At 35.9% G+C, this 22,905-nt stretch overlaps 1 protein-coding gene and 1 long non-coding RNA gene across 2 annotated transcripts in view; one reads left to right on the forward strand and one right to left on the reverse strand.

The window, feature by feature from the left end:
• LOC111546067 overlaps positions 1-22,905 on the forward strand; it is a 59,605-nt gene that overhangs the window by 22,779 nt on the left and 13,921 nt on the right. The gene's annotated exons all lie outside the window — the stretch shown is intronic.
• Positions 6,932-16,427, reverse strand: GCG (glucagon). The gene is made up of 6 exons (XM_023217335.1): positions 16,186-16,427; positions 13,120-13,220; positions 11,396-11,557; positions 9,595-9,732; positions 8,083-8,226; positions 6,932-7,424 (listed from the first exon to the last, which is right to left on the reverse strand). Exons 1-6 carry the CDS (start codon positions 16,417-16,419, stop codon positions 7,418-7,420), a joined length of 786 nt encoding a protein of 261 aa, XP_023073103.1. The 5' UTR covers positions 16,420-16,427; the 3' UTR covers positions 6,932-7,417.

Consider the following 22,905-nt stretch of genomic DNA (forward strand, 5'->3'; position numbering starts at 1 on the left):
TACTTTTATTATTTCCTTCTGAAAGTTTTAAAAATCATAAATAGGTTTTGAATTTCAACAAATGTGTTTACTTCATTTATTAAGACAATCATATAATTTCATCGTTTCTATTTCTGTTAATTACATCAATCGCTTTGCAAATTACAAATCAGCCCAGAATTTCTGGAATATACCTTGTTTGTCTTTACTGTATTATTTCTTTTATATATTGCTGGATTTGATTCTTTGATGTTTATATAGGATTTTTCATTTATTCTCATGAGTTAGATTGGTCTGTTGTTTTTCTTTCTTGTAAAATCTGTCAGATTTTTGTATTAAGGTTATCCTGGTTTTATAGGCTGAGAAGTATTATTCCCTTTCTTCCTCCCATGCCTTGAAGAGTTTATGTAATATTGATTTTTTTTTTTTTTTTTTTTCCAAAATGTTTAGAAGAATTCACCTGGAAAGCCATCTGGCCTTGGAGCTCTTTTTACAGAGATATTTTTTAAATAACAGATACTATTTCCATAATAGATAGAGGACTATTAAAATTTTTCTATTTTTTAATCTGTTTCAGTAACATTTTTAAAATAATTTTTTCATTTCATTTAACTGTCAAATTTATAATGCATATGGTTGGTATGTAACATATTTTTATTATCCTTTTATTGTCCATAAGATTTTTAGAGATGCCACCTTTATTACGTAGTGACATTTTTCTTCTTTTTTTTTCTTGACTAGTCTTGCTAGGAGTTTATTAATTTGTTAATCTATTCAAAGAACTAACTTACAGTTTTTTATTTTTATGATAGATTTTCCCTACTTTATTATTTTCTCCTCTTTTTTATTTTCTTTCTTTTACTTTCTGAGATTTTCTGTCCCTTTTTTTCCAAATTTTTGAGGTAGAAGTTTTGCTATTGATTTTCAAAATTTTTCTTTCTTACCATTGCATGTAAAGCAATACTTTTCCTTTAAAAACTGTATTAGTTGCATTTCAAGTTTGAATTTTATTGCATCTTCATTAGCAGACAGTACAAAAGTATTTTTTAATATTTTCTTGGGCCGGGTGCGGTGGCTCAAGCTTGTAATCCCAGCACTTTGGGAGGCCGAGACGGGCGGATCACGAGGTCAGGAGATCGAGACCATCCTGGTTAACACGGTGAAACCCCGTCTCTACTAAAAATACAAAAACTAGCCGGGCGAGGTGGCGGGCGCCTGTAGTCCCAGCTACTCCGGAGGCTGAGGTAGGAGAATGGCGTGAACCCGGGAGGCGGAGCTTGCAGTGAGCTGAGATCCGGCCACTGCACTCCAGTCCGGGCGACAGAGTGAGACTCCGCCTCAAAAAAAAAAAAAAAAAAAATATTTTCTTTATGAGTTCTTCTTTGACCCATGGGTTATTTAGAAGTGATTGTCTAATTTTAAGCAGTTGCGAATTTTAAGATATCTTGTTATTGATTTCTAGCTTAATCCCATGGTGGTTAGAAAGCATAGTCTGAGTGATTTCAGTCTTTGAAATTCGTTGAAATTTTAAAATCCAGCATAAAGTCAATCTTGGTAAATATTATTTGTGCACATTGAAAAAAATGTTTATTTTGTTGTTATTGGGTATGATATTTATAAATATTGTTTATCTTGTTGATTGTGTTTATTGAATCTTACAGACTTTTCTGTTTTCTCTGTCAGCTATTAAAGTTGTTGAAGTCTTCCACTATAATTACAGATTCGTTAGCTTTAAACAATTCAGCCATTTTAAACCTCATCTATTTTTAAAACTATGTTATTTGTTGCATAAGTATTTAGAATGATTATTTATTACTGGTGAATTGATTCTTCTATCATTTTTAAATGCTCCTCTTTATCTGTAGAATGCTAGTTTTTAAAAAGTCTACTTTCTGATATAAATATATACACATAAACTTTCTTGTGTTAGTATTTGCATGTTATAAATTTTAAAACCTTTTTATTTTAATGAATCAATTTTAATAAAAATCCTTTTATGTTTTTATATATATATTTATTTTAATTGTTGGTTGAATGTTTGTACTCAGTTGATGACCTTTGTCTTCAATTTGAGTATTTAATCCTCTTATATTTAGTTTACAACAAAATATGTTTAGTTTTATTGTATTTTGGATTATATCTGCCACCTTGCTGTGGTTTCTGTTTGAGCAGTTGATCCTCATTATTTACAGACACCATATTTGCAAACTCACCTACTCTCTAAAATTTATTTGTAACCCCAAATCAATACTCAGAGCACTTTCATGTTTACTCACAGACATGTACAGAGTGGTGAAAACTTAAGTCCCTCCATGCACACAATCCCAGCTGAATTAGAAAAAAAGTGACACTCTGCCTTTCTGTTTTAGCTCTCAGGCAATAAACAAGTGTCCTTTGAGCAGTCAGTTCAGTACCACTTTTTCACATTTTTGTACTTTCTTTGATGATTTCTGTGTTTAAAAATGGCTCCTGGCTGGTTGCTGTGGCTTTCGCCTGTAATCCCAGCACTTTGGAAGGTTGAGGCAGGCAGATCACTTGAACTCAGGAGTTTGAGATGAGCCAGGGCAACATGGCGAAATACAAAAACTACAAAAGTTAGCTGGGCATGGTGGTGCACACCTGTAGTCCCAGCTACTTGAGAGGCTAGGGTGGGAGGATTGCTTGGGCCCAGAAAGTTAAGGCTGCAGTGAGCCATGATTATGCCACTGCACTCCAGCCTGGGTAACAGAGCAAGACCCTGTCTCAAGAAAAAAAATAAAAAGGCTCCCAAATGTAGTGCTGAAGTGCTGTCTAGTGTCTGTAAGTGCAAGAAGAAGCTGAATTTGTGGATTCATAAGATGACTGCTAATTTATAAAAGCATAATGGACAGCACTGCTGTAAGGTTGAAAGCTAAAGAACTGTATAGTCACATTACTCAATGTCAAGAAAATGTTAAATCCTTTTTTTTTTTTTTTTTTTTTGAGACGGAGTCTCGCTCTGTTGCCCAGGCTGGAGTACAGTGGCACGATCTCGGCTCACTGCAAGCTCCATCTCCTGGGTTCACTCCATTCTCCTGCCTCAGCCTCCCAAGTAGCTGGGACTACAAGCGCCCCCCACCGCGCCTGGCTAATTTTTTGTATTCTTAGTAGAGACGGGGTTTCACCGTGTTAACCAGGATGGTCTCGATCTCCTGACCTCGTGATCCGCCTGCCTTGGCCTCCCAAAGTGCTGGGATTACAGGCGTGAGCGACCGCGCCTGGCGTTAAATCCTTTGTAGGTAGTCCTGGCTTGTATATTTCAAAAGGTGATATAGCATGAAAAGTGTTAAACTTGCAGGTGAATGAGGGAGCTTCTGCATATCAGGAGGCTGCAGAAGAATTTTTTAAATACCTATTAAGTGTTATGTGGGGAAAGGTTATGTGGAAGAGCAGGTTTTCTTTTCTTTCTTTCCTTTTCTTTTTTTAGTGAAAAATCTCTAATTCTTTATTTGAAACAATGCAATCAAAAGAATAAAAACACTCAGATTCTAGAACATAAAAGCAAAAAACTTGCAAGATTTGCAATAGAGAAAGTAAAAGCATGACAAAACAGCAAATACTGTATACTCAGTCTCAGTAGAAAGAGAATAATTGCAATTTAATTTAAAAATCTTGAGTATTCCTAATTTGACCTATCAAATAATATTTTTTTTTCATGTGATTATGAGAAATAATCCAAGGATGCTGACCAACAGCCTGCAATGAGCAGGTCACCCCACAGCACAAAAACTATGTAGCAAAAATGTTAACACTGGGGAGGTTGAAAGGCTATTCTGTCCAGAATATGTCCAACCTCAATGTGTATATGATTCAACTGGGGATCTTATTCAAATGTCGATTCTGATATGGGGCTTCTAGGATGGGTCCAGACATTCTGCATTTTGTAACTGTTTCCCTGTGGATATTGATGTATCTGACCTGCTGTGTAGTCCACTCTTTGAGGATCAAGGCTGTGGTCTCATATCAAACTCACATGGAAATACTTTGAGGATATCTCCAGCAAGAATCCTATGACATTTTATATTCAAAAATATATTTTGAATATTTTTGAATGTATCCACCTCCTCATCTTCTATTAACAAAATATTATATGTTCATTCAACTTGATTCCTTTATTCCTTCATGCTCATTATTTCATCTCTGTCTGTAATTAAGGATATAAAATGCTGTAAAAGTTTTATGCTGAATATTCTTCAATAATTTGTTTTGTTTTGTTTTTTGAGACAGAGTTTCTCTCCTGTCGCCCAGGCTGGAAGAGTTCAGTGGGGTGATCTCAGCTCACTGCAACCTCCACCTCCCAGGTTCAAGCGATGCTCCCGTCTCAGCCTTCTGAGTAGCTGGGATTACAGGTGCCCACCATCACGCCCAGCTAATTTTTGTATTATCAGTAGAGACAGTGTTTCACCATGTTGGCCAAGCTGTTCTTGAACTCCTGACTTCAAATGATCCACCCACCTCGACGTCCTAAAGTGATGGGATTATAGGTGTGAGCCACCACGCCCCGCCTCTTCAGTAATTCTTTATTGGATGCTTTACTTTTATTCCATTCTGAGGGAGTCCAGGGTTCTGGAAACCTGCTTGAACTTAAATCAGGCCAACACATCCCCACACTACAAACATGACAGTAAAGTGAGCCCTGGGTATTTCAACTCTGACTGTGGAAATATGCCCTTTAATTTTAATTGTCTGTATAATATTTATTCTTTCCCTTGTTCTTACAATAGAATCCTGAATTTTCTATGGGATCCAATATATCCAGCTGAGAGACATTTCCCAGCCTCCCTTGTAGCCAGGATGGGTCATGGGACACATTTTTGGCCAACAAGGCATAATTGAAAATCTGTTGGGTATTTTTTGGGAATGTTTTGCTTTCTCTAAATTGGTACATCACCATCCTGATTATCAATTCTCCTTGCCTACATTTCTTCTCTTTTTTGTCTTTATCTTCTTTCTCTTTCTCTTTCTTCTCCTTCTCCTTTTCCTTTTGTGTCTTCCCTGGAAAGTAGATAAGAGCTGAAGATGGAGCAGCCACATTTCAATCTGGAGTTACCATGGGAGGAAAGCCATTTGTTAGAGATGGCAGAGCAGAAAGAAAAAGACCACGAGCTATCCCTGACATGTTTACCTTTGATCTTCTTGCCTCTGGGCTTCTGATTTTGCGAAACATATAACCCTTTTATCAGTTTAGTCTCTGTGGTTGGATTTATATTACAAACAGTCAAACATAACACCTAACTGATATATTTCACGTAATTTCTACACTTGAGTGACTCCTCACTCACTTCCTTAGCTTCCTTTTTCAATGACATCACTTCGTTTGACTCTTGAACTTCAGGACAGACTTATCTTTTCTATTTTTGACCCTTGGCACTCTTTTGGGCTTGACTCACACTCGCTGTCTTATGCTCTCCCTTCCATTTATCTCCACTACGTGCCAGTTTTCTTTGTGGACTACCTCCTCTCCTTTGTATGAGTGCATCCTTTTCTGAAGGATGATGCCTCACTGCGTGTATCCTGAGGTGTTCTCAAGATTTTTACTTTAGTTTCATGAAAACACACACATACACACATGTATGCATGCATACACACACACAGAGGTATATATTCAGTTTCCAAATCAAATTTTAGTTATAAATGGGACATGTTAGGTCACCTGTGGATAATTGGTATAGGGGTGGTAAATATAACACTTTGCATAAAAGAAAACATAGTGAACATCTGAAAGTTGCCTTGAGTTCCTTCAGTGAGAACTGTGAAAAATACTATACTTTGATCTTACCAATTGAATACTTTAACAATCAACGTAGCCATCTTCTACCTAAAAAATAAGAAAATGAACAAACAAAAACCCTATGTGTGAATATGCTTTTGTAGCCTGTGAGCCTCCTTCATGGAGGTGTTATCGAGGAAGATACGATGGTTTGGGTTCTGGAGAAGCTGACAGACATAATTTTGACACATACAGTGGTAACTTCTGCCCTGACCTGCTCCATGACCACCATTTTAGGATGAATAATTCAGGATGCTATTTTTACTGAAATCTCATTGTAAGGCAAAAAATCAGTTATAATCAAAGACTTTTTTAAGAAATGATGGTGATTGGACAATTTTAACTTTGTATTTTCACATGAGGAACTTAGTTCCAGAGAGTTTATATGACTTGCTCAGGATCCTACAGCTAGCAGTAGCCTTAATTAGACAATTCTGGTCTTAAGATTTCTATCCATTTCAGGAAAAGCTCATCACTATGTAAACAAATAAGAGTGATCATTACAGGTATTAGTTCAAATTCACTACCGCTGATCAAAGTATAGAAGTAATTTGTAAACGTTAGAATCTTATTGGTGGGTAAGTCCACCCTGTGGGAGCACTGTAGAGATAGAGAAAGAGAGTTGGCAATGCTAAATACAGCAAAGAAAAGTCTCAGGCTTGGCAATCACTGTCAGACTGTCCCAAGATATTGGCCATTGCAGGACAGGGAGAACAGGGTACAAGGCATTATGGGAAAACTCAAATGCCTGCAGGTGCAGTATGCAAGGAAAGTGGGCCAGAGGTAAGTTCCTTGATGTCTCCATTATGTAGGTGGGGTGTGGGAGCATGCATGGGCAGGTGCTGGGGACCTACACAAGCCTGGGAACACCTGATCCTTTAGTAAGAGGCAGCTGCTACTTAGCTACAGGATAGACTTGCCTTTTGGATCTAATATTGCCTGATGACCTACTTTTTCAGGAGACGCTACAAATCAATAGTTTTCTATGAAAGATCCTGATTTTTCAATGTTGGCCAAAAATGTTAAAAGTTCTGTGCAGCCATTTGAAGCCTGAAGTCATGCCTGTGCACCAGATTTGACTTGTGGACTGCAGCTTAGAAAACAGGGGTGCTTGGAAGGAGTGGGGCATGAAAAATGGGGACATAAAGAGAAAACAGACAATGATAAAGAAGCTTGAAAATTTTATTTAATTGTATCTTTGATACATTGAAAGCTGATTATTTTTAAGACAAAGGTTTCAAGAAGAAAGTTATCTTTCCAGTTTCACCACTGTGGCTACCAGTTCTTCTCTTCTCCTATTATTATAATGCAGATATGTCATGATTGGAATAATTTACATTTATAAATTATATCATAGAAAAATAATTTTATCACTAAATGTAAACAGGTTGGGGTACTTCATCCAAAATAAGAAGAAAATAACAGAATCTAGCACTTTCATATTTTATAGCTGATATTTTAGCAATATTTTCACAAAACTTTATTCCATTTACAATTTTTGGCTACACAACACTAAAAGAAAATTTATTTATTGGCATGTAAAGCAATATGGCCTCAGAATATACCTCTTAAATTTACAGACTTAACCTTTCAAACATCCCACATGACTGGCAGGTGATGTTGTGAAGATGATCTTGAATAGTGATATAGTTATTTCCTAGAGATTAAAAAAAGAAAATGATTTAACACAATTACAATGAGAAGATGATATGGTTACCTTATCCAGAAAGTATTTCAATGATTTATTTTGATAAAAGTTGTTTATTAATCCCTTTGTCTATAAATCTCTCCATCCTTTGGACTCTTAAAATATTTTCATTTAAAGATTATTTATCCTAAAATCTGCCCATCAAAGCTATCAAACAATTATTAATAATTACTAAAAAATCAAAACTCATCAAGATAAGTATTTTTTGGTGTCCAGTTCTCACTACTCTTCTTATTAAGCATGTAATATTGTATATGCTGCATTTCACCATTGTGCTAAAATTTCAGCATGCAAAGCAATTTTTAATGTGACCATATGTGAATGATGTAACATTTCCAATGTTTCATTTCTATCTGTGTTTCTAGCTGCTTGACTCTAATAGACACTCAGTAAATGTCTCTGGAATAAATGAATAAATGTATACAAACTGTAATGATACAAAACAAACATAACGATGTACTCTTATATGACTTAAACATGCATAATTATTTCTTATATAACGAGAGATTACAGACTTTCCCCCTACATGGGGAATAGCTTGTAGCAGTATGGCAATCAGTACTTGTGAAAGTTTGATGGTTTTCAGAATTAACTAAAAAGCAATCACCTGTCAGTGATTTTGGTCTGAATCAACCAGTTTATAAAGTCCCTGGTGGCAAGATTATCAAGAACTGTGTTCATCTCATCAGAGAAAGAACCATCAGCATGTCTGCGGCCAAGTTCTTCAACAATGGCGACATCTTCTGGGAAACTAAGAAAATAAGGGTTAAAATTAGCGTTTGATTAGACATTTTAAATAAATGATCATAGATTGTCTACCACTGGTAACATGCACAAGTGTCTTGAGGAAACAGGAAAGGATTCTGTTTTTAAAGGGCATATTATGAAACAACTGATAAAAACCCACGTGGACCGGTGACTGCCCGAAAGAGAAAGTAGTAGAGCTGGGATCTAATACCAAGCCTGCATAATTTCATGCCCCTGTCAATCTTCCAGGTTGTTTTGAAGATTTTAGTATATTGACAATACAGCAACTATTGTTGAGATTATTAATTTGTCTGTAGTTCAACAAAATATAGCATATCCTATAAAACCAGAGATTGCTGGAACAGCCTTACAAAATGCAGTATTAAGAGGTTAAAGCTTCATCTATATTAGATTTTTCTCTTTCAGTGGTTTACAATTGCAGAATTTTTGCTATCCCTTTAAAACACTACAAAATATCGTCAAGAGTAAGAAACTATGTTACCATTGGTTTTATGTTTAATTATTAATGTTTTAAAAACCAACCATTATGCTAGTTCTCTTTCATCTTGAGATCTCTTTAAATTTCAGTAAGCTTGTTTTAAATCTAATTTAAAAATCAGAGTTGAACATATATTCTCTGTCTCTCATATTTCATCTCTCCAAAAAAATCAGGAGAAAATGAGATGGTTCACGGGTCTGTTTGGTTGTGTTAAGATCCAAGCAAGTAATGAATGGTCTTGGTTGTGTTTCAACTTTGATTGTTTAATAGATATCTATATGACAGCCCCATGCAAAATTGGATATGTAGTTAAATGTATGGATGTTTTTATCTATTTGTACTTTGAATATCATTTTATCAACATTTTATGTTTGGTCACTTTCAGTCTTCATCAAATTTTTATCTGAATATTTATTAACATATAAATATATGTTGATCACATATGTAAATATTTAAAGTTAAGCTGTAAATATTACATGTTTTCTTTAAACATTGGAGGTTTTCAGCACCATTTCTTCTTTTTCCTTATCTCTAGCTCCCCTGGAACAGTCCTAATTTAAACTTGTCTTGGTGTAGTTATTAAAAACACCCTATTTACTCTCAGAGGTGGCCTGGTTTGGCCAAAGATTTAATACCTAATTATAATGCAACTGTAAGGGGGATAAAAATGTAACTTGTTTGGCTCTATTAATACTTAGTACCAAAAACAAAATGGACTCAACTTTTGTATACTGTTTTTCATCAATGGGAATTATTTCCTTACTTTGCAAGACTACTAATTGGTTCTGTAATCCAGATCCATATATAGATAACTGTAGTCTTAAATTTTCTGCATCAAGGCAAAAAATGTCAAATAAGAATGTACAGACTTACTCTCGCCTTCCTCGGCCTTTCACCAGCCAAGCAATGAATTCCTTGGCAGCTTGGCCTTCCAAATAAGAACTTACATCACTGGTAAAGGTCCCTTCAGCATGTCTCTCAAATTCATCGTGACGTTTGGCAATGTTATTCCTGAAAGAAATGTGAAAGTTAAATTGAAGATCTGTCTCTTTGGCAATATGGTTCTCACCTATAAGCAGTGGCAACTTTGGGTTCAGGATTCTATGTAGAAGGGGCTTAGGTGATGAGGGTTGCTAGGGGATTTGTCGTGAAGCTACGTTAACGTTCTGGATTGAAATTGGTGGAAGAGGGCTACTAACAATCAGTGGGCTAAAGCTCCCCCTCCCTTCCCAGCATACCCATCTGCAGTCCCCTGCTTGTGCATGCCATTGGTTATTAAAGCTGCCTTACCTTTGACGTTAGCCTCAATGAATACAGGCTATCCACTGTGCTATGTGACTTGCAAGCAAGGCAGCTGTTTATTATTAGTAAGTATGGGGTCAGAGTTAGTTAATTGATTTGAGGGAAAGCAAAGGACCATCTTGAATTGTCACCAAAAGGACCACTTGATAATGGATTAAAGAAAATGTGTGATCTGCTAGCAACAAGGAAAGCAAAGAAGATGACCCCATATCAACATCAAGTACGTGCAGAGCACCGTGGAGGTGAGCTGTCAGCTGCTGTCAGTCTCCCTGGCACATATTACACCATATCACCTCATCTTAAACACGTAGCCAACACTGCTTGGGTGTGAGGATTGCTTTACATCAATTTACCAAGTTGTGGCATTCCGATTCTAGAAAATGAGGGCAGTTGTTTGCATTTTTATAAATTTGTGATTTCTCACCTTTCACGTAGTCCTTAACAGGGACCTCTCCCAGTGTCTGCTCTGACCATGATAACCATCTTCCTGTGGTTGTACCCTCTATTTGAAGAACCTTTGGTTAGCAACTCTGTTTCTCCTATTCCTCCTGCTTGCTTGTTCTCTCTCTCTCTCTCTCTGTCTCTCTCTCTCCCTATCTTACTCTCACTCTCTCTCTTCTCCATTCTATCCAGACAAATCTATGTCCTTTTCCTGATTTTTTTTGATTTCTTCAGCTACTTTCTATGCATAACTCCCTTCCCCTTGTGGGCCACCCTCCAAAAAAATTGTGAAATTCCACCATCTCTGTGAAACCCTTGCGGATAATTTCCTCCAGTAGCCTAGATGCAGCAAAAAACCCAACACTCGTCAAAGAAAATCCAACATTAAAATGTATGCCTTCCGATAGGCTTGTGTTCTTATTTGCTGCCTTCTCTCTCTATGCTGTGCAGCTAGGCTGTAATTTTAAATGCATGTCTTGGATTTTATTCTACAAGAAAAAGAATGCATCTGTTTCCATTCCTTACCCTTGGCTGGGGGATAATTTTAATGTTGGGTTTGAACCCCACAAAAGAATGTTACATTTGCTCTATCTTTTGGTAGAAATTAGATTGGTAACCTCGTAGGTCCAGAAAAGTAAATTTTCACTTTAAGGGAAAGTGAGTAAGCAAGTAAATATTGCTAGGACTACCATTGGGAAAATAATTTAAAGTCTATGTCACACTGGAGGTTGGGTGAGTGGTTTAGAGGGGTGCGGGTTAAGACATTCGGAGGCATAATACAAAGGAGAGCATCCACAACCCTAAATATCTTCAAAATGATCAGAGCTTATGGGCACTATTTGACGAGCATAAGAACTTTATAATGTCAATAGAAATTTTAGACCTATTTAATACATTTATGTGCAAGTTTGAACCAGGTTTAGACTCTTACCTGTTCCTCTTGGTATTCATCAACCACTGCACAAAATCTTGGGCACGCCTAGAGTCCAGATACTTGCTGTAGTCACTGGTGAATGTGCCCTGTGAATGGCGCTTGTCCTCATTCATCTGATCAGGATCACCGAGTGGGTCTGCCTGGGAAGCTGAGAATGATCTGTGAAGAACAGTGATTGGTACAACATAAATCTCTCTTCAAGAGTAGACTCATTTGAGAAGCATCTTCACTACAAAAATACAAGACCATATAAAACAGTAAGGCAGGCATCTAGAGTATTTCAATAGGTAGTTTAGAGAGATCTTCCTCAGCTTGTCATGAGATCCCATCGTTTTAGTATAGTTGCATACACTATTATTCTGAATTCTAGTAACATGTTTCTCAACTGACCTCTTTTTTTCTGAAATAGGATTAAACAAATCTTTTTCTACTAATTAATCTACCCATGATTATGTTAATAGTCACAGAAGAGAGTAGTGACTTGAATATTTTAAAAGAGTGAAGAATCCCAAATCATTTCTTTGGGCAGCAGATTTATGTTCCCAGTTTTGTTTTGCATATATTAATATGAAAACAGCACAATTATCTAGTTATATGGTGGCTAATAGTGGAAAGAAGACAATTAAAAGTTCAAAGAAAGGCAAGAAAAAGGACACTTGCTAATTATGAAACTGTATCATGAATAATCCATATGCCACTAATCAACAGTTGGTTGGCATGGTAAATACACGGGGAAATAGTCAATGTAATTAATACTCAGAAATGAGATACTGTTTTTACCTATGAAATTAGCAAAGATTGAATGCTGAGGAGGATATTATGAGGAGTATTTCTACACTGTTGATGAGAGTGTGCATGTATATGAACTTTCTGGAAAGCAAGTTGGCAAGATATTATAAAAGGTTTAAACTCATTCAGACCCTTTGATACAGTATTTTTACAACCATAAACCTATGTGCAAAAAATAGTAAGAAATGTAGGAAAGTGTGTATACAAAATTCTTCATGGAAGAAATGTGAAGACCTCTTAAGCTTCCCAGATAAATAGCTAAACAAATATTGTACATTTCTAAGATGAAATAGTATGCAACCATTAAATATCATATGTTTAATAGATATTTTTAATAATACAATAAAATTGTATAATAATACTACGTTAAGATATCAAGCATGATACAAAGCCATATAATGAGCCAAGAGATATTTATGAATGGTTTACATAAAACACAGGGAAGTAATACGTCAAATTTGTTTACTTTGAACAGCTTTCTTTGGACAGTGGAATTTTGAGTACTTAGTATTTTTTGCATACTTTTCATACTTTCCATCATGAACATGTATGGCTTTTACATTTAGGAAGAAATAATGTTATTTTTTGAAGGAGGAAAAAAGAGAAAAGGGTTGGTGTGAATAATTGAAATAATCTATTATGCAGTGTGTGAGTAATGAATTGACAGATAGAATCATCTGTAGATTTCAAAGAGCTATAATTTCCAATGTAACATGTTTTTCAACATTTCTCTCTCCTTTGATTATAAAAAAAACACATACACTGATCTACACTCCAACAAAGTCTGCTTTTATCACAAGGATACTTTAAACATTTGATCATTGTGCAGAACAGTTACTCTAAATTACTGAGACCCTATTCACTAATCATAGTTTTCACAGGCTTTATTTGAACCATATTGATACGTTAGTTGGAGACTACCGATTTAATACCTGGATTTCTCCTCTGTGTCTTGAAGGGAACGTTGCCAGCTGCCTTGTACCAGCATTACAAACAATCCAGCCACAAAGTAAATGCTTTTCATTTCTGCTGTCTGTCAGAACACAGAATGGGGGTAGGGTAAAGGGGGCAGGCAAGCATTTTTAAACATGTTAGGCTAAATTAGTTAGATTTGACTAGATAAATATCGTTAAGTAGAAAGAAAAAGCTAGTGTTATCAGTTTTATTCTGATTATATTTTCAGCTTAGTTTTAAATAGTGGATTATGTTTTTTCCCCAGATTTTTTGAAGGCAAAAAAGGACACAAAAGATGTGTTCCACCATTAAGCTTTTTCATTAATGTAGGGACACTTCTGTTTAATAATTAGAAGGCTCATTTCCAGACTGGAAATTAAAATGTCCACAATCAACATTTAAAATACCCACTGTAGATGATATGCTACATATGGTTAGCCTGAATGGCACCTTATCCATCATGCCACCCCCCTCACTATCAGTCTGGCTTTCAATTAATAGTCCTTCACTTCCAAGCATTTACATTATACTGCATTTCAACCATCTTAAAGCAGCCTCAGGCTACAACTTGGCATACCAGCTGTCGGTTCAGATGTATTATTCATTTATATTTTAAATAGTGTAACTTGGTCTAGACTTTGTAATTATAAAGCGGCCAACAGATTTGAGGTATTTTAGGGTGCTTTGACCTGTTCTAAATTAAAGGGAAAAAATCATTTTAAAGACAAGCAATTTGAACAAGAACTAATGCTTCTGGCAACGTGAACAATCACAACTAAAAAACTAAGAGATTACTATCTAAAAGAAAATTAGAGCTTACTTCTAAAGTCATAAAAGTCCCCAGATTGTTTTCTAATTGGACTTAGATGAGGACATGTCATTCACAGCTGGTGACACCATAGACTTGGTTATAGGATACACCTAATTGCTTGTCCTTGTGTCACAAGCAGATGCCCTGTGAAGCCATAGTGTGTTAAGGACATGATGATGCAGTGTGGATGGGGACTGGGACCAATGTGAATGTGGGACAGAGTGTCCCCACAGAGCAAGCTCTTCAATTTTCTGAATAGGGACATCAAGTCCAGTATTTGTTACGGATCTCTGCTACTTTGAAACCCAATGGTGTTTCCTTTGAGAAGTGGGCATTTCAATCCAAGTTTGACTATGCTTATCCACAAATAATTTGAATGAGTATTTTTAGCAAATGACATTTGGTTTGGAATAAGGATTTCACAAATATTATCATTTTTAAACTATCAATCTTTTCCTTAACATCCTAGCTGTATTTGCTATCACTGGCAATAAAACAAAGACACTGTAATACCTGCAGCAGTAACTTTTTTCTTTGAAATATTAAGTTTTTTTGTAGACTGAATGGATGATTAGACAAAGGAACATAATAGGAATGATATATTCACCCTTCTTCATTCATCAACATCAAATTACCATTTGACATTTTGCTATGCTTCAGTTTCACCAGTTGGCAGACTTTGGAAACCTTGCCATATATTTAGGTAGTGTCTTCTGATTACTTCTGATTCTAACCCTCAATTGTTATATCCATGCTTTCAGGAATATTTAAATATTTAAGTAAGCACTTCTTTTTACAATTATACCACTGTTGGGAAGTTTCTTGTAAAAGCTTTCAGTCTTTCACAAGACTGAAAAAATACTCATTCCACCCAAGTCCTAAGCATTTTGCAATATCTCCTGTTATGTTCCATTGAGGCAGATTTAGAGCAGAAGGTATCCTGCCACTTAAGGAGCCGATGGAAGAAAAACAACCATAAACAACATAAAGAAGTGAGCGTTCTGTATCTAATAATATTACCAACAATAAATGACTTCCTCTGAAGAAAGAACTGGCTTTAAAAGTCTCACTTATTTGTTTGTGAAAGTCTACCGAATTGTGGGAAAAAATAAGAATAGAGTTAATTGTTTGAATACAATTGCTGAGAAAGTAAATATTTATGTTATTTTAGTATCAAAATCTTGTTCAATAAGAAAATAATTTCCAAATTTCCCCCTCTTTAGGTAGTCTAAAGAGAGGGTACAGTTTTGTAAGAACTACAAATTTCCACTTAAATTTAAAGGAAACTATGGTAACAATAGTAAGTAGGAAGTCTTAGAGAAAGATTAATCTTAGACCTAAAAAAGAAGACATTATATTCTATCCCCAAGTATGTTGGCATTGTAGTCCACATAAATCCTTTTTTAAACTGGTTAGCTCATTTTATGTAATAGGTCTTCAGCATGTATGGAAAAATACACCACTTAATCATTTACTCCATTGAAGATCTTTGTAAATTTGTGTTTTGTCTTTACGAGCTTAATCTAAAAAGACAAATTAAAATTTTATTCCAGAGGGTAGCTATTTTAGATTTTATTACTATTTGTCCTCAATACATAGTAAATAGTTATTAATCTATGACTTCACTCAGATCCATCCAATCCCCAAATAGATACTTGTTCTCCGCACCAAGTATGCTATGTTTTATTTACAAAGAGTAGATTTCACGGACTTTGACTTTCTGATAGATGTCTGAAATTTGAATATTTGAAAGATGATATTTAATTTGCTCTTTTGGAAAACTAGAGATTTTAATTGGTAAAAAGCTATTTCTGTTATAGGCTCCCTAATGGACACATTTCTGCTCACTTTAAAAGGCGCCTTCTGTTCAAAGTAGTGTACACATCTATCAAGTCCAAGAAAAATATTTATTCTTCAAAATGTTACCAATTATTTTAAAATACAATTCTCATAACAGTTAAGTATTATAACAAGTGCATTGATTTGAATCTTTGTTTTTCTTTCTATTTTATATTTTTGCATGGAATTATTTTTCCAACTCGCTTTGTAACTTCGCTATATTAAAGTACACGTAAATGCATTTGATATAACCTTTTCATCTCCGCTCCTCTCTGTCTGCTATTAGTAATAAAGTCTAAGATGAAAGAACAACATTTTAATTTATAATACTTTGATCCCTTAAAAATACTTAACTGTACCCCAAACAGGATTTACAGTTTTATAATCATCTTACCTTCCGGTAGCGTGCTGTAGAACAGAGCAGGTGAAGAGAGAGCAAGCCCTCTTTGAGAACTTTTGATGTGCTCTGTGTCCTAAGCTCTGCACTTCTGCACCAAGGCGCACTGCTTTTATATACTCTCCAGCTCTGTTTAGCCTCACAGATATTACGCTGACAATATAAATTTCTCATCTGTAAATAATGAGTTTTTGTTACAAATGACTTCCCTCGCCCACTCACTTTGCTCATTCTGCATTCAACGCTTACATTGGGTGAGAAAGAAACCTCAGAGACCTGGAAACTTTTTATACACTCTTGTGTCTTTTTTTTTTGGTTGGGAATGGGAAGAGCAGCTTGGAAATTCACCTTCCACTTTCAGTCACGCATGAAAACCACTTAAATTCTCTAAAGTGAATTTTGATGTTGAAGACAAAAGACCTTGAAATTACATAGCCCATGGCCAGCCCTGTTTTGTGCATGGCCTCATTTGAGGTTCTTGTAAGTCTTTTGGTTTGCTACCTAGCCATGATGAATTTACCTGAATATTACAATCACTTCAGTCATTCATCTATCCAAATAATGATCATTCATTCAACACGTAAGTGTTAAAAATCCTCTCCCTCACTACATGGAGTTTATTTATGTTGTGTTTATGGAATATTTAAGATATTGATTAAATCCCAATGTGTCCTGTTTTAATAAATGGAATTCAGGTAGAAAGGATGGAGCCAAATGAAGATTAAACATCCAAGATAGCTGATGCTAATAGGAAATTATCTGGCATTTTTTCCCTTCTAATGTACATTTAAAATCTAATTTTACTGATAAGAGAGTGGGGTACTAAGTTACAAAAGAATCAGATGAGGAAAACTGTTGAGATGAGATGCATGTTGTCATGTTTCCTGAGTTTTGTGACCGACCACACAGGCCTTTAATGATCTGTAAGATTTAGCAGAAATTGTTCTGGTCACTGTAGAGAAATAGAAAAATTGTAAACAATCTGGACAGACAGCATAAGAAGTAGTGTCAGCATAATTCTATTTTAGTTTTCCTGTTATTGACCAGCTGTGTGACCTTGGTCAAGTCACACATTCTCTTTGTGTCTCTGCCTCCTTATTTGTAAAATGAGAGGGGTTGGCAAATGTCTTTTCTAAAATAAAAAATTTTATTCCATATTGCAAACTCACCACAATGTTTCCTAACTAGATTCCAATATTCTAATATAACCAACCGCATGATGTAACTGATGACTTGTGTGGAGGTAAATCACTGAGGCAACTGGAGAAATATTCGAAGTGAACTTAACTGTTCAATTTGTGCATGAGACCAACGTTCGAATGTAGAGCTACTTACAGGCCATAGAGATCAGTTTCAAGTCAGACTGGAAGACCTCATTGAGGGGTTTTTGTGCTGGTGGTTATTGATGCTAGAAAGCCTTGCTTTGCAAAGTGTGGTCCAAGGACCAGCATCATTTGGGAGCTTGCTAGTCATGCAGAATCTCATGCCCATCAGAATCTGTATTTTAACAAAATCCTAAGGAAATCTGTGTTCGTATTAAAATTTGAGAAGCACAGCTGTATAAAATATCTGTCTCACTTTATCTCCTCATTGGTACTGCTGGTGTCTTGATCTGAGACCGGCTTCTTGGCACTACCAGCAGAGGGGGTGAAAGAACAGAGAAAGGTGTCACGCCCCAGGTCGGTCTAGAGAGTAACACTTATAAATACGGTAATAGCTTGAAAGAGTGGATTGATTTAATGTATGATTACCTTGTCTTTCTGTTTGGCTAAAATCTTCACACAACTATTAGCTATATTTTTAATTGTTTTGGCAGATTCAGTTCTATTTTTCCTGTTGTCTATTTGTCTATTTAAGTAGATGTTTCTTTCTGTCTCTCTGTCTCTGTCTCCCTCTTTCCTTTTCAGACTGTACTTGTTTGTGGAGCAGCCCTAAGAAAGAAGATCTGCAGATCATGTATATAAAACTTTCAAGAAAGCACTGGCCTTGCAGTAACTATCCTCTTCCAATATTTAACTACCAAACATTTTTCTTTCCCTCCACTCTACTTGCTTCCATTATTCTAGAAGTGACTATCCCTAGTTGTTTCAGAAAATTTCCCGCGACTTTATCTCCAGCCCACTGACATTCCTTCTTGGGGCTCCCAGTGCCATAAGGGTAAGCATTCTGAAGATGTATAAGCAATAAGAACCCCACTGCACTGTGCCCTGCTCTCCTCTCTAAGAGGGACAATCAGGCTTCTTCATGGACACCGCACTGTCAGAAATTAAGACAGAACTCAAGTGCAATTTGGACTTGCAGATCTTCTTTCGATGACTATTCCAGCATGAGCCTCTACTTGGCCTGTTCCCATCAATACAGTTATTCATTGATTTAGATGCGAGGCAAGGAAAGTGGCAGCCCTGTATTTCTATGACTAGTGTCATATATGATTTCTTTATGATGTTTAGTCCTAAGGACAATTTCCACAGATTCGCAATCTGTCCAGTTGCATGAGGCTGCATGCAGGACCTCGTGATTGCCTTAATGCTTTTACCATCTTGAAATTCTTAATAATTTACACAAAACCATGCCTTGTGGGGTTATTGTATGTTTATTTTCTGTAGCTGCTCAGAATACTTAGGAATATTTGAGTATGGCAAAGATCCAGGTTCACAGTGAGCTGTGGTGGGAAGCCTATGGTCAGGGAGAACTCTCAGACGTTGCTGATTGGAGTACAGAATATTAACTCCTTTGAAAGGCAGTTTGGTAATACTTATCAAAGTGACAAATACCTATAGTTCTTGGCCTAGTAAAGCTAAAGCACTATTCTGAACATTTATCCCATACATATTGTTATGTAGATATGTAATGATGTAGGTACAAGGTTGAGTACAATAGTAACAGGTGGGAACTAATCCAAGGGGCCTGCAATAGAAGACTCTTTAGAAAAAAAATGAGGATGCTGTCTATTTACCAATATGGAAAGACTCCAAGATATACTGTTAGTTGAAAACAGGAAAGTGCAGAATGGGTATGTAGTAGGCTACCTTTTGTTTTAGAAGGTAGAGGGGCAGAAATACATGTTTATTTTTTGTAATTACGTCAAAAAATTAGAATAAACAAGAAGCTGATGAAAGTGCTTACCTGTAGGGGGCAGTGTGGATAAGTGAGGTGCATGTGGACAGGGACAGGATGCAAAGAATACTTCTTTATATATACCTACTATGTGATTTGGATTGTTTGACCATTTGATTGAATTATCCATTCAAAACAAACCAAAAAAATGTAATTTATAAAGGAGTGACAGTACAACTACTTTGGAAAAAGGTAAAAGTTTAGAGCTAAATGTACAATTATGCTTTGACCTAGCAATCCACTCCTGGGTATTTTATCCAAGAGAAATAAAAACATATGTCCACAAAATGACTTGTAAAAAAGTGTTCAAATAAGCTTTATTTACAATACTTAAAAACTGGAAACAACTGAACTATCCATCAACAAGAGAAAGAATAAACAAATTGTGATACGGAATTCATACAGCAACAAAAGTTAAGCAACAGCTGACTCAGGCAGCAATGTGGAAGAATTTTGCAGACATTATGCTGCATAAAAGAAGATGGACATGAACAACTATATACTGTACGAATCCATTTATAGAAGTTCAAGAACAGGCAAAACTGAAGTTAAAAAAACTCAGAACTGTGGTTGTTTCTTGGAAGAGGATGGGAGAGGATTGCCTAAGAGGGAACTTTCTGGGAGATGGAAGTATTCTATATTATGGGTATGTGTTACCAGGTTTATCCGATTATCAAAATAGTACAGCTAAGATTCGTGATTTTTAATTTATGTAAATTTTACCTAAAAGGAAAAAAAAAAAAGAATAGTTACAAAAAGAAGAAGTCTGAGGTGTGGGTGGAGGTACAGATGACACAACCATGGCAAAATACTGATAATTGTTGAAGCTGACTGATGGATAAACAGGGTTCATTGTGCGATTCTGCTTACTTTATGTTTGAAATTTCCCATATTAAAAAGTTAAAGCCATAATAGAATGACTGTGGGGATGGAGCATTAGCACTAATTGGTCATTTATCACTTTGGAAGTCAAAGACTTAGACTTTTCAGTGACTGAGGATTAGCTAGGTAAAATAAGTGAACTTCACAGACACGTGGTGGCAACAGAGCCTGGATGGAAAACAGTAGCATAGGACAGGGCAAAAGTAATGGAAAAACAACTACAATGAAGGAAGAGAGAGGAAGATACCACTCAGAGGTAATGGAATCAAAATCACTGCTCCCTTCTTCTCAATGTTATTCAACACCCATCCCTAGGATTTGCCCAGCTCTGTTTGATAATACTGCAGTAGCGACCAGTCAAGCTTTCCTGATATGCTTGAGGTTTGTTTTTGATTCTTGGACAGTATTTTAATACCCTGTGCTCTAACCTAGGAAGAGCACAGTGCATGTAGATACCATCCAAGGGTCCATAACAAGGGTCTTCTGAAAATAGGTGTGAACCTTCAAAAGATCAAAGAAAAATTATGTATAGCATTTGAGGAAAAATTTTTATTGATTAGTTTTAACTTTGAAGATAAAAGGATCAAGAGCCACTTAACAAGAGCATTTGAAAAGCTAAAAATTAAGTACATACAATATAATAATCAGATGTCCTTCACATCTCTATGGGTGACTTAATGGGCTCAGGGATCCAGGGGTAATAAAAGAAAAACTTTCAGGGGAAGTTCTGAGTTTGCCAGAGGATGTGAGAAATACCCTTCCTGAGAGATATTTAAAAATCAGTTCATGACCCATCCATCTGGAAGGATTCTGAGGAAGCCTGCTGGGGTGGAGGGAAGATTCAGTAATAAGATCAACGGACAGTCTTCCTGCCCTGAGGCTCCGAGACCCTGCAGACAGCCCGCTCACAAGTCTGTGCAGGGGACTTTGTGGCATCATGGCTTTGCATTCGTTGATTTTATCTTTTGCAAGATCTCTGGTATAATGAGATGTTTAAAATTGTTCTAAGTTTCAGTTGTTATTTTTATTCCTAAAGGGAACAAGAAAGAGAAAGAAAACAAAATCATATTTGTACAAAAGAATCTTATCTCATAATTTACAAGCAGAATATATATTTATGTGTATAAATACATATATATCATTGAATACATGTGTTATGCTACTATTTTTCGCATATTGTAGCTATAAAAAACAAACCATATGTCATTACATTTATCCAACCTCTTGCTCATCTGGAAAGACTTTTTTTCTTCAAGCTTCTAAGAGTCTTTAATGTGAACCAATTAAAACATTGCAATTTTTTAAAGTCTTCTGTAAAAGGAAGTAACTTCAGCCATTAGAAAATTTAAAATTTGAAGTCTGTATACTAACAAAATGCAAAAAATGCAAACCTAAGCTAAAAAGACTTTTTCTTGTTCATTATACCTTGTAGTAAGATTTGCCCCCGCCTGAAACCTACTCAGTATTGCCAATTTGTATTTTATCAGATGTATCATCAAGATATGCCCAGTTTTCTGGTGAAATTGAAATGATATAATCATAGAAGGGAGGAAAATTCTTAAAGCCATCTAGGCTATTACCCTATTTTAAAGCAGAGCTTTATTTAATTTATTACAATTCATTGTTTGGCTATTTTATTCTTCAAACCTGGAGAATAAATTTCTACATTTCCAGTTTGCAATAAATGACCAAAATAATTTATTTCTGCAGTCAGAAACATTTCTATGGCCAGAAGTATTTCATATCTGTGTTCTAGTCCTGGCTCTTACTGAAAGGTAAATCATTTCTTTGTTGCCATGTTGTCAGAAGATGAAAAAGCTGACTTTTCACATCCGTTTTAATAAAAATTCTTTTCTCCTCATAAAGCACAGTTGACTAACCACAAGTCCTTTCTAAGGCTGAAGAAAGAATCTCCCTTTGTTTCTTATATGTCTAGTCCATGATTGCCAGCATTCTCCTCCATAAACACTTATCAACAAAACTCTAGAGGCTGAAGACCATGGCTTTTACACCTTTGTTTGCATTCTTTTCTTTTTCTTTCTTTCCTTTTTTTTTTTTTTTTTTCTTTTTGAGACGGAGTCTCGCTCTGTTGCCCAGGCTGGAGTGCAGGGGCATGATCTCAGCTCACTGCAAGCTCCGCCTCCCGAGTTCACGTCATTCTCCTCCCTCAGCCTCCGGAGTAGCTGGGACTACAGGCACCCGCCACCATGCCCGGCTAAATTTTTTTTTTTTCTTTTAGTAGAGGCAGGGTTTCACCATGTTAGCCAGGATGGTCTCCATCTCCTGACCTGGTGATCCGCCCGCCTCGGCCTCCCAATTTGTTTGCATTCTTTCCCCAGAAATAATGGGCAAAACTCATAGTAGAAAAAAAGGTGATGCAAATAGTATCTTAAAAATTATTTGATTTATTAAGCATCAATTTGCCTCTAATGTTTTTATGGACACTTGTCCTAATAAATGTATTGTTGAAGACTGTTGACATTGATGCAAAGAATCAAGTAAAAATTATAGATTCAGAGATACATTTGACTAAACACCCGGGGTAAAGTGTAATAGTCATTCCTTCCATTGGTTAGCACATAACTTCAACCAGCTGATTAGCTTATTACTTTTTTGATTTCTCATCTGGAATTCATATAGAGATTTAACTGTAAACAACAGATTTAAAAATAATAATATGAGCACCAGTATTTTTTACAATTGAGAAATGAGGATCAA

This window comes from Piliocolobus tephrosceles, chromosome 11 (assembly GCF_002776525.5).
Source record: "Piliocolobus tephrosceles isolate RC106 chromosome 11, ASM277652v3, whole genome shotgun sequence".
Taxonomy (NCBI): Eukaryota; Metazoa; Chordata; class Mammalia; order Primates; family Cercopithecidae; genus Piliocolobus; species Piliocolobus tephrosceles.